This window comes from Saccopteryx bilineata, chromosome 6 (assembly GCF_036850765.1).
Source record: "Saccopteryx bilineata isolate mSacBil1 chromosome 6, mSacBil1_pri_phased_curated, whole genome shotgun sequence".
In the NCBI taxonomy this organism is placed as follows: Eukaryota; Metazoa; Chordata; class Mammalia; order Chiroptera; family Emballonuridae; genus Saccopteryx; species Saccopteryx bilineata.
Genome location: NC_089495.1, coordinates 94,744,721 through 94,758,193, shown reverse-complemented (window position 1 = coordinate 94,758,193; position 13,473 = coordinate 94,744,721). Strand labels below are relative to the sequence as shown.

Here is a 13,473-nt window from a genome sequence, read left to right as displayed (position 1 = left end):
TAGAAGGGCAATCTAAAAATAAACCTTCTTAATATTCTGTTTTATCATTAAAGTCTGATGGGAAAACTGTTAAAAATGGAATTTGGCGTCGGCCTAGCGTGCGGAGGACCCGGGTTCGATTCCCGGCCAGGGCACACAGGAGAAGTGCCCATTTGCTTCTCCACCCCTCCGCCGCGCTTTCCTCTCTGTCTCTCTCTTCCCCTCCCGCAGCCAAGGCTCCATTGGAGCAAAGATGGCCCGGGCGCTGGGGATGGCTCTGTGGCCTCTGCCTCAGGCGCTAGAGTGGCTCTGGTCACAACATGGCGACGCCCAGGATGGGCAGAGCATCGTCCCCTGGTGGGCAGAGCATCGCCCCATGGTGGGCGTGCCGGGTGGATCCCGGTTGGGCGCATGCGGGAGTCTGTCTGACTGTCTCTCCCTGTTTCCAGCTTCAGAAAAATGCAAAAAAAAAAAAAAAAATGGAATTTGGTTTATTAAAAAATTAAAGAGACAAAAGCTAGCATCACTTTTCAGTTTCTCTGATTACCTCATCACAGTATTTCTTTATGCTCTTTGCCTCTGGAATTTTTGTAACATAATTTGTAGAAGTGAAGAATGACAAAAAAAACCTGTATGGTAGACGTGGGAATACATTTGAATCCTAATTTATTTCTGATTTGTGTGTGGTCCAAGTCAAATCCTTTCTGGTATTTTTCAGATTTTTCAACTAAAGAATTCATAAAAGCGGAGGGTAGTAAATGCATACTTATGAGTCTTCTAACAACTAGCAAAAATACCCCATAATTTTGCTTTGCATTTTATAATAATATTTGTTTGAACAGAGAAATAATTATTTAAATTGGTTTTCCTTTAGTAATTTTATTCTTCAAAAAAATGCATCTTGTCTACTTTTTGTTTTGTATATCTTCAACATTCTTTCTTGAAAGAGAAAGCATGGAGGTAGATCATCAATAACTCTGGAATTCTGATTCCATTCATTGTAAAATGACCTAGACTAAGGGAATAGTATATCTATTACCTTTTAACATAAATTATAAATTAGTAGCAACCCCCAAAATATGATGTGTTTTATTCATTATATGCCTGAGTGTAGGATGAGAAAGACTTATATTAGGCGTTTTGAAAAGAGCCACAACAATAACTGTGTTTTGCTCTATGATGCTAAAGCACAGGGTACTAAAATGAATGGCTTTCACTTGCCAGAGGCTTTGTATTCAAACTGAGTTTGTGTCCAAATTATATTTTACTTCCTCGGCTTGCCATTTCTGCCCTAGTATCATATCCTAATGGTAGCATTCATTGAGTGGTTTTCATGAACTGTTCTAAGTGATTTCCATGTATGTGCTCACTCGATCCCCACAACAGTCTTATAAGGATATCCCATATTAAAGAGGAAGAACTGAAAGATGAAGAAGCTAAGCGATGTGACCCAGAAAACACAAAGTGAAGTGTTAGATCCAGTTGTAAGGTTTGCTAAATATAATCTTGGCATTTCCCCAATATTCTTACTGTCCAACATTATTGATATTTCTAGGAATTCAGCATTAGAGATTGAAATTTTCACCTCCTCAAACAGAACAGGTAGCTAAAGTAAAAAATTATATAGCTGCTCTTGTTGTGTCCAGTGTGCTTGACAGTGCAATGCACAGCTGAGTGTAGTGAACAGGTAGTGTCTGGCTTATAAATGACCCCCCACACACAGAGAACATTCTCCCTTCCTCATGGCCTTTGACACATTCTGAACCCATGTTGCTGACTGTGCCTTCAAAGAATGATATAAATACACAATTAAAGCAGAACACACAAACACACAGGTACACCTGCACACACATATGCTTATACACTTCTGCAAAGAGAAGGAACGAGCTATGAGAGCAAAGTGCAGCAAGGGATGCTGGCAGTCTCCCATGAGACACCAGCTTTTTGTTTCCTAGTATAAGTGTGTAAGCATGTGTGTGTGCAGATGTACATATGTGTTTGTGTGTTCTGCCTTAATTGTGTTTTTTTATCATCACTTTACTTTTATGAAAATTTCACAAGTCAGACAGCTAACTCACTTTGTAAATGATCTCATTTTGTAAAGAAGTGAGCTCTTTGGCCAAGAAGTTCATTAAAAAGTTTATTAAAGGTGCCTTATTTTTTTCTAGATTGTGAAACAATTATGGGTTTATTAAGTCTCATGAATCTGGCTATAATTTAATCACAAAGTCTTCCTGTATATTCATAAAACCACTTCTCTGTCTGGGAAGAAGGAGACTAGCTTCGTTCCTTCTCCATTTCCACTTTGTTATTGTTCCCAGTTGGTTGGACTTCAAATTAACACCAGAGTTAGTATTCTTAGTAAACTCAGCGTTTTGCAGGTTTTCGCAAATTAAGCTAGAATTTGTTTTACTATAAATTTTTAATGTAATAAAATACGATTTGAATTTCCAAAGCCAGAATAATGAATAAACTTACAAAACATAACTTGTTATTGTTGAAGATATATAAATTGGGTATTTTTGATTGTATAGACCACTAGTGATATTTGCTGTCTATCATAAAAATGACATCTTTTTCTTTTTACTGTTTTTGTTACTATTGTTGAGTTAACAAAATTCACATTAAAAAAATTTCAGATAAGATTTATCTCTGAACAGGTTTTATGTCTTAATATTCCTAGATACCTGTCCTCTGATTTCAAGCCTAAAATAAATGTGAATTCAGCTGTACAGGTTTGTAATCTCTAGAAATTTAATCAAAACTATTCCAGTACCTGTCAATTTGCTATTTTGTTTTGACATTAAAGTATTGTGAATTAAATGATTTTCCTTTTCTCTGTAGCCATTGTCAAGGATAATAATGATTACATGGCTTTTATGTCTTCATGAATTTTTGGTAAGCATTGCAAGATTACAAAGTCTGCTCATTAAAGCAGTCTAGTAGTCAGCAGAAATATTACATAAAACCCAAATTGTATTGAAGATTTTTTCCACTTTGATTATAGTTCTGATAAAATAAATCAGTTCTTAGAATCTAACTTTGCATTACTTTTCTGGGTTAGAATACTGATTGAGAGCTAAATATTAAGAATAACTTTAATTTAATAGCTGTTCCCTACTGTAAAGCTTGGTTCAGTGACTCAGATCCCTGTGAGGAATGCACTGAAACCTGAGATGTAGACATGCTACTTTGAACATATTATTTGAAACCAAGTGACAGGGTGTTATTTGCTATGCTACAATAAAACATGAACTGATTTTTTTTTTCATTTAAAGAAACTGAAATAATATGGCATAAAAATTCTATTGTGAACAATATAACAAAACAATAAAAGTATTTTCTTGCATTTGTGTATATGATACTGTCAGTTTTTATACAAGCTTCAATGACTGACATATATTATATAATTTGGATGGATTGATTCTTTGGCTTTGCACTTACAAAGAGACATGAATACTCAATAACATATACATATACACACATACATATATGAAATATAACAGGTTTTCTTTTTTTCTAATTTATTTTTAGGTTGTTTCATGGCAGGCTAGTAGTGAGATTTTACTCAATTTCTTTTTAGAGTTACTTGGCATTTAGCTTTCTCCCTTCCCACAGCATTTATCATCTTTTATTAAATAGAGTGTTTTTACTAACTGAATGTATTCCCCCCCCCTCCCAAAATTCATATGTTGAAAGGTAATCCTCAATGTGATAATATTAGGAGGTGGGGCCTTTTGGAGGTGATTACATCATCAGAGTGGAGCCCCAATGAATGGTATTAGTGGCCTTATAAAAGGGGTTTCCTTTCACCATGTCAAGACACAGGGAAAAGACAGCTTTCGTGAACCAGGAAGTAGCTCCTCTCCAGACACCTGATCTGCAGTTGCCTTGATCTAGGATAGTTTCTCAGCCTTCGGAATGGTGAGAAATAAATTTCTGTTGTGTGTAAGCACCCATTCTATGGTAGTTTGTTATAGCAGCCCAGTGGACTAAGACAAATGTCTCACAGAAAAAAGGTAATTTGATGTATTATCACATAAAAAATGATTTGATGTATTATCATATAAAGAACCAAACATAGTGTATGTGTGTGTGTACACTAAATTAACATAAAATGAAATGTCTTTGGTAATCGTGCATGTAACTATTGTTTATGTGCAATATCCTTTGGTGCAATTTAATATATTTCTTAAGGGAAATATGTTTCTGCTTTATTTTTTATTTAAGTGAAAAAAATGTAGTCAGATGTCTCCTAGTAAGTGTATAAAATTGAATATTTAATATTAGTGTGCCTTTTTGCCTCAGAAGTGGAAAAATGTATCAGTATATGCTTTGAGATAATGCTGAGCAGCTGTGCATTTGAATCATCTATCCACACTATCCACAGTCCAAACACTCATAGTGCATATTCATAGAGTCACACACTTTAATAGCCTTCTAGTATACATGGAAATTTTAAGCGAGGTTGTTATACAGATGTTACCAAAAATGTGATACTATACATATCAAAAGTAATACAAACTGAAGAGAGAAGTCAACCATCTTTAAAAATATGCACAGTCTTTAATCTGCAGGTGTTTTAAAAATATAGTCTATTTCTAATTATTTGGAAACAAGTGGAATGGTCTTACAAACAGACACACTTTTTCTGGGTGATTTAAGTTGAGTTTTATGCTCAGCGTCAGCGGCATTCATTTTACTGGCATGTGTACTTGTTTCTTATGCCAAATTTAGTTTATTCCTGAACCATAATATAAAAGACAACATTGTAATTTAGTCACATTAATCCTGTTTTACTTTTCTAGAGTCTATTTTTTAACTTGTCACATTTTTGTATCTGGCTAGTTTATGTTTTGAAGTTTCTTTCTTGACAGTCTCTGTTAGAGACCTAGGGCTGCTGCAACAAACACCTAACAAGTGGGTGGCTTAAAATAACAAATTTATTCTCTCACACTTCTGGAAATTAAAAGTCCAAAATCAAGGTATCAGCCGGCCATGCTCCCTCGCAGCTCTAGGAATGGATACTTCCTAGCTTCTTTCCGGTTTCTGGTGGTTGCTGGTTATCCTAGACACTCCCTTTCAACCTTTATGGTCACATTGTGTTCTCCTTGTGTGATTGTCTCTGTGTCTCTTGTTTCCCTTCTTTATGGACAGCAGTCATTGGATTAGCACACACCCAAATACGTATTAACTTAAGTGACTTCATTTATGTAATTATATCTTCGAAGACCATATTTCTAAATAAGACCATAATCTTAATTTCAGATCAACATAAATTTTGAGGGAGTACAATTCAACCCAGTCTATTCTCCTGACCCACAAATTCATGTCTGTATCACTTACAAAAACCATTAACCCCTCCTAACTTCATCCCAATGTCTGAACACTTTCCAGGATGAACTCTGAAGTCCCAAATCTCATCTAAATATTAACTCAAAAAGTCTCAAATTTCACCACGTGAATCATGTGTTGGTCTGACTCTGGCTATGGGTCCCTTCTAGGAAACGAGAAAGCAAGTCACCTGCTTTCAAAATACAGTAGTGAAATAGGTATAGGAGAGATAATTCTCATTCTGAAAGAGAGAAAATGCAAGGAATAAAGGGGTTACTAGTCTAAAAGAAGCTGGTAATGCAGCAGGGCAAATTTCAATAGATTTTTAAGGCCTGAGAGCAATTCTTTATGTCTTAACGCCCTTAATGTCTTTAATCTCAGTTGACCTTCTGGGGCAGTAACCTGCCTTTCTTGGTCCCTTTTTTCTTGGAGTCATTTTTCTTTCATTTCATCACACCTCTGTCCCTCTCATTCCATGTTAACAGTGTTTCTGCTTGTGTAATTTTTCAATAATTTTGTTTTCCATGAATGTTGAGGGAATCCCCACCATTAGACAAGAGTATTCTCCACAAGACTTTTCTTGAAAGCCCCATTTCTAATCCTGATACTTTTTGAGATGGTTGGTTGGACCCCTAAGTCACATGCCTAATCATTATAGCAAACGACTGTCCCACACATTTTTGTCCTTGTTTCCAGAGCATGTTTATTGCATAGACAGAAATTTCTCCAAATCAAGTGCTGGTTCCTTTTTGTTTAAAAGCTCATTCCTCAATTAATCTCTTTCCTCTCACATTTTACTGTAACCAATGAAGAGAAACCCAGCTGCATATATCACTCTTTGTTTGAAAATCTCTTCAGCTAAATATTCAAGTTCATTGTTGGTAAGTACTGCTTCTCACCCAACAATTTATTTGACCAAGATTCCTGCCACTTTGTAACAAGGATTGCCTTGCAGTGTTCATTAACATTTTCATCTGGGACCTTACGAGAAGCACCTTTTGCATTCATATTTCTGTATATATTGTGTTCATGACGATATAGCTATAAATGTATTCTCTAAGATGACAGACACTTCTCTCTACAGCTGTTATTCTTTCTGAAACTGGAGCTGAATCACCTTTCATGTCCACATTTTAAAAATAATCTCCTCAAGGAAATTTAAGCTTTTTAAAATCATACATCTCAAAATTCTTCTACCTTACTCCCTTGACCCAATTCCAAAGTCACTGCCATATTTTTAGATATTTGTTGCCATAGCTCTTCAGTCCCTGGTAACAAAATCAGTATTGATTTTCTAGGACTTCTAGAACAAAAAAACATAAACTAGGTGGCTCCAGGGGAGGATTCTCCCTTGTCTCAAGCCGGCAATGCTAGACACAAGGTTCCGATCTCTGCTTCCTTCGCCACTTGGGGTTCTCCCTCAGACACTCTCTCTTTGTCTCAGTTTACTCTTATATAAGGACACCAGCCTTTTGGAGCAGGGTCCACTCTAATCCAATATGACCTCATTGTAAGTAGTTACATATGCAAGGACACTATTTTTAAATAAGATCATATTCTTTTGTTATAGAGGGACATGACTATTGGAGGAGACTATATCCAACTCGATGCACAACTTAGCCTGTTTTACTTTGTTTTCTCCAATTTAGATGGGATATATTTTTCTGGAAAAAAAAAAAGTTCTATACCTTATATGACTCTGGTTCTATTATTTTTAAAATATCTGGCATATTTTGACCATATGTAAAATATTTTAGGTATTGATCACTGAGTTTGAATTATTATCAAAAAAACGTAAAGTGATTTTTACATGGTAAAATGGTCAGTGGATAGAAACTTTTTAATTTCTGGTAGGCCTGAAAATTTAAGAGAATTGAGTTATATGCAAAAAAGACAATTGAGTCAGTTTAAGACAATAATAAATATAGGTTGTAGACTATGTAGCATCCCTCATATGTCTTTGGCATATACCAGATTATCTTTTTTGAACTTTAAATTGAGCATAGTAACAAAGTAACTGTAATATTAGTTATTCCTTTCCCCTAATATTCCGTATATTCTCTACTCTCTTTACTTTGTTAAATATCACAACAGGCATCATTTGAACATGTGCATGAGTCAGACCTATTTCAGGTGTTTCCATCTGTTGTGGGAATATACTTTACAAATAAGAGAGAAACGTACACAAATTAAACAAGAAGCCATGGGGGGGGAAAATGAAAGAAACATCCGTAGGCCAACAATGTGGTAAAAAATGTTTGAATGCTTGTTATTAACTACTTAACGTGTTTTACATTGGAATCCTGCATAATTACAATCCAGGGGAGAGACAAACAGCAGATGTTGAATGAAGGTTGAAAATTAGAAAGTGAGACCATTTAAAATATAAAGCTACTTTTGCTCACTGACAGGCACTTTCTTTTTGGCAACACTTTTAGATAGCAATCGATTTCATATATATACTGCACATATCTCAATAATATTAACACAAACAAAATGTTTTTTTAAGTCTAAGAAATTGATCAATTATACACATCTATAATACACCTAAGTTAGACATTCATAAAAAGAAAAAAAAAGTCACATTTCCTTCATTTTATATTACATAAATGTTTTATGTTGGGTAAAAATAGTAATTGTTACAGAAATATATGTATTTCCCATTACTAAAGTCAATATGCGTTTAAAAATTGAAGGTTTCTAGTGATTGAGTAAATAAATAAATTAGGTGATTGAGTAAATAAATAAATTACAAAGAGTCTGTTGTTTCAAGTTCCAGGCAATATACGTTTGTGTAACATTAAGATGCAGTAGATGTTTTACTTTGTAAATAAAAGCTTGTTTTCTAGGGATATTAAAAATAAACAATTTGCAACTTTAATTTTAGTGGCCTGTTTGTTTACATCTACCCACTATGGGGGAAAAGTTTTTATTTTATTTGGGATATATGAATCCATCATTATCACGAGAGTATTTTTCCCATGGACTTGAGCATTCATGTAGTTACTTTGTACTGTTTCTATCTCTCTAAATAGAAATATTCTAAAACACTAATTTTCTTCCAATAAGACTAACTCTTATGTATCTGGGGAGATACCAAATAACTTTATTTGGGGACTGTCAAATCTAAAGAATTTTAATAAAAAAATTGAAATCAATAAAGGATTCATGATTCAATTGGCCCTTTTTTCCCACTTGATTTTTCTATTTGTTAACTAAAAATATTTTATTTTTCAAGCATTCCCGACTTTGCTTTCCTTTGCTATCCTCACCCTACACACCATCACAACTAGACTTCAGTCTGTTGATCTGCTTCCTAAAGGTGAGCAATTTCTTCATCTGTTAGCTTTCTCCTCTGTGATCCAAATTTTACTTGTTAGATTATGACACACAAAAATGGCTCTCTCTAAACATACCAATGTAGAATTTGTAGACTATTTTTTAAAGGAAAATATTATCATAAATAAATAATTTTTACTGTTTTGGTACTACTAATTTCAGGAAAAGCTGTGTGGTGTTGGGGGTTTGAAAAGATTGTTAAATATTCACTTATATCAGGGCTTTTCATATTTATTATTCTTAAAAGAGTTTTAAGTGACCTAATTCTTAATTATTTACTGTAAGAAATTTACCGCTCACAGTAATTTCACTTTGGGAAGAGTGCAGGAAATGCTACGGAAATTACTGATGGAATGGAAGTGGGCTAATACAGGAAAGGGGACTGATTACTTTGGGGGCCATGTTAGTTGTGGGTGTAAAGCAACCTGCTTCAATGTTACAACCTAAAGAACTGTGTTTCACCTGAGGTACTAGGTCCCTAAATTATTCTTTTCTTTTGGACAGGCAATTACACTTCATATTAGATAAGTGTTGTTTTGTGGAAATATATTAAAGGCTTTTTACACATTACTTTGTAACATCTTTACACCCAATTTTAATATGAATTCCTAAAGGCAGAGCAGAATGAAATTCATATAAATTGTAGTAGCTTGTGAAAATCAATATTAAAATCCCTGAACTTGATAAGTTTTGCCAATATAATTTAATCTCTAAGTGTGCTCTGGATGTGACTCAGACGCTCTGGGAAAATACATTGAAATTTGAAATAACTGGATGGATTAAGTGAAAGGCAGGAAGAAATAGGTATCTATCTCAAGAGTGAAATTTTAGTTTACCACGTATTTTTCTGTCTGCCAACTATATTGCTCAACTCTTTGGGTCATTTGAATGTTTCAGAGATATTTATTTAGTTACTGAGTTGTTTAATTTCTACATAAGGGAAACTAGCCTGTGGAGAACACTAGTATACCAGGTTGTTGCTGTGCTTGAAAAATACATGTGTATGTTATAGCAATCTGACAATAACTTTTACAATTATTTGTGTTGCTTTACTCATGCCAGAATAAAGAGAAGAGTTTGCATTAATTACTGTATGGAAATGAATGGAAACTGAAGAGAAAATACACACAAAGGCCTTAAATGATGTTAAAGTTAGGACAGTTATACTTGTTAGTGATTTGGAGGAGGGAGGTAGAAATTTTTACATGTGTGTGTGCACACATACAATCATATAAAATATTCCTGTTACCTAAATTCAATAGTTGTAAGTTTATCTTCATTGAATTATAATCAGATGGGAAAAGGAGTTATTATACAGTTCTGTAGAAATTAAATTCAAGGATAACATTTATACCAATAAAGCATTTTAGCTTATTGAGTGTAAATTTCTTTCTTTTTTTTTCATTTTTAATGAGAGGAGGTGAGGCAGAGACAGACTCTTACATGTGCACCCTGACTGAGATCCACTTGGCAAGCCCACTAGGGGGGATGCTTCTCCCATCTGGAGCCCTTGCTCCATTGCAACTGGAGCCATTTTTTAGTGCCTGAAAGTGAGACCATGGAGCCATCTTCAGCACCTAGGCCAACTCTCTTTAATTGATCCATGACTGCAAGAGATGAGGAAAAGAGAGAAAGAAAGAGAGGGAGAGATGGAAGTGAGAGGGGGAGAAGTGGTGAAGCAGATGGGCGCTTCTCCTGTGTGCCCTGATCGGGAATCAAACCCAGGACTTCCAATCGCCAGCTGACCCTCTACAACTGAGCCAACCAGCCAGGGCCTTAAGTACAAATTCTTTTTTACTTTAATTTATGGGTTCCTGAAAATATCTTTCTTGATCTGACATCCATTTTCTTCTCATGTACATGTATATGCTCCCAGGTACATGTATACATTTGTGCATGTACACATCTGTGCTTTACCAGTCTACCGACTCGAAACAAAAACCTAACTGGGAGCTGTGACTGAGCATCAGGAAACAGAGCTGTTATTGGCACTGTTGGCCTTTATTTTGGGGCCTACTAAATCGATCTAAGAGAATTTTGCCCTTTGGCAAAGCTTCTTCCATTCATTTTCATCTGATATAGGAACGTGTGCTCTTATTATATGTACAATGGTTACTTATGTAAGGATATGTATGCTTGGTTTTTAGTTATATTTCTTTGTTGATAGTTATCTGATATTGGAAGTTATCATTTCAAAACTCATGCTTCCAAGTGTTGAGATAGTGAAGCTTGTGATTATTTTTCATTAATATATATACTATAATAAAATGCTTTGAATTTAGAACTCAATTATTAGCACTTACTCAAAGTAATATTTTACTGTTTTGTACATATATTTCTTTATTATTATACTAGAATTATTATGAATAATATAATCATTTTATGTATGCATTATTAAATAACCCAAATAACTATCTTTTTGTTTAAATCACTATTATCTCCCTAGCATATGGTTCATTTAGATACAACCCTTATGCTTATAGATAATAAGTAGATCAGAGTTAAATGTGTTAGACTATGAATATGTTTAATTTTACAACAAATCACTTATATTTTTAATCTTATACAAAACTATGTGCTTATAACATTTTCAATAATAAAACAACCATACCAATAGATAGAAAGTTTCTATTTTCTATAGTTTTAAAGTAATAATTTTTTCATTTTTTGATAATGCTTACCAAAATGAACATATTTATAGTAGTAATTACCTAGATAATTTTCTTTTGTGATCATGTATATTTTTTATCAATTCAATGAAAGAATATTAAATATTTTCATAGATATTTGCCACATTAAATAGTTAACTTTTATTCTACTTCTAGAGATAATAACCTTGCCTTCTAATATTAGATCATTTTAGATAAAGTCATACACTCATATGAACCTGCAAAATTAAAATAAGTCATGATAATTTAAGGTTAGAGTGACACTTTCTCAAGTTTAAATTACTTCTCCGTTGGACAGAAACTTTTTGATCCCAAATAAGTGTCCAATAACAGCTTACACGTTCTTCAGTTGACTCTAGTCCCATATCAGTCTAAAAGAATGTAAGTAATATAGTGAGGGTTTAATCAGAAAATTGCTGCCATTTCTCTAAAGATTATAACAGACTTGTTGTAAACGAGAGTGCACAGATTTGACTTGTTAGAATTTAAGTTTATTTCTTTTCTTATATGACAAAAATGCCCCCAAAATTTATTTGGACCAGATTATGGATAGCTTTGAACACCAAATGAAGTAGTTCAAATTACAACCTTTTTCAGTAATGACCATGGAAACTGTTAAGCAGCTAATCAAAAATAAGTTTGGCAGTACAAGGAATCATTTCTTTCTGAGACTGAGCATACAGGTATTTAAATGAAAATGCTAAAATATACCATGCCTAAGTTTAAAAAGTCGGCCTCAATAAATTCTCCCAGTGATGTCAATATAAATTTCCTTCAGATTATATTTAGGTTATAAATCTGAAAAATAAATTCTTCTATATGTATACTTATTTGCTTGTTATTATTAATCATGAATAATACACTTCACTTTTATTGTTTGCTCATTGCTCTGGGAGGGGTTATCAATTAAATCACAGAAAGTACTCTCTAAGGCAAGAAAGTATTTAAAACACCCCTGTCGACACACTTTGACCTACATTATGTATCAATAGACTTTCATATTCCATAAAAACATATTTTTATATTTGCTCTGCTTGAAAGATGGTCTTGTCCAAAAGCTTTTTGACCCTTGTTTTGATTGCATAGCAGGGTAGTCCAGAAAGCCAGTCTCCTCTCTTTCTGTATGTGAGTTTCCTGACCTCTTCCCTTAATTTCTTCATTGTTTCAGTGTTTTAATGATTACAAATTATTAAAGCTGTTACTAGAAAAATGGTTTGTCATTGCCAGTAAAACCCATTACAAGAAACACTTCAATATATTTACTTTAGAACATAGATATTGAGTGTATTGATTTTGCTTAAATTTTCAATCTTGGGATGACCCAATCGTACAGGATAAAAAATACCAGCTCTCAATAAACTTACAGCACACTCAAGATAATAGAACAGTGGTTTTAGAGAAGTAATTTTTATAACTGGCTTCACTTAAAATGTCAGTTATCTTTCCTTTCTTACTCTTTATATATTTTTAAATTATCTGTAATAATAATAGCAGTAATATTAGTAGCTTAGTCGTAGGAGTTGTTTTAGTAAAATCAGGGCCAAATTGTTTAGGTTTCAACTGCCTGTATTTTAGCCTAAAGTTATCTTTGGGATACTATCAATTTTAAAAGTTTTAGCAGAAAATTTTTTTTCACAATTTTTAGTCAAAACATATTATTGATTTGTGCATGTGTGTGCATACACACTGAAGACATTAAGACATTTAGCTTTGTTTTATTTTTAATTGTAGTATAAGTAATTTTTATAGAAATCATTTATGAAGTATAGTTTCATATTCATTTCCTACTCCTTTAACTCTTAAAAGAAAATAGGCCTTGTATTACTTCTTTCTTAAATATGTTATATATTTTATAAAAAATACTGATCTGAGCAACACACTTGCTTGTTCTTTTTTTTTTTTTTTTTTTTGTATTTTTCTGAAGCTGGAAACGGGGAGAGACAGTCAGACAGACTCCTGCATGCGCCCGACCGGGATCCACCCGGCACGCCCACCAGGGGCGACGCTCTGCCCACCAGGCGGCGATGCTCTGCCCCTCCGGGGCGTCGCTCTGCCGCAACCAGAGCCACTCTAGCGCCTAGGGCAGAGGCCAAGGAGCCATCCCCAGCGCCCGGGCCATCTTTGCTCCAATGGAGCCTTGGCTGCGGGAGGG

General features: G+C 34.2%; 1 protein-coding gene across 4 annotated transcripts in view; it reads left to right on the top strand.

Moving 5' to 3' along the window:
* The window catches only part of PCDH17 (protocadherin 17), a 93,378-nt gene that overhangs the window by 62,792 nt on the left and 17,113 nt on the right, over window positions 1-13,473 (top strand). For 2 of the 4 annotated variants that reach the window (XM_066234622.1, XM_066234621.1), the window contains exon 4: window positions 8,552-8,635. The exons of 1 other annotated variant lie outside the window; for it this stretch is intronic. In XM_066234622.1, the coding sequence (XP_066090719.1) occupies window positions 8,552-8,635 (84 nt within the window). Of the gene's footprint in view, window positions 1-2,662; window positions 2,715-8,551; window positions 8,636-13,473 lie in introns of all 4 variants that reach the window. One more of the 4 variants, XM_066234625.1, reaches the window with a different exon arrangement.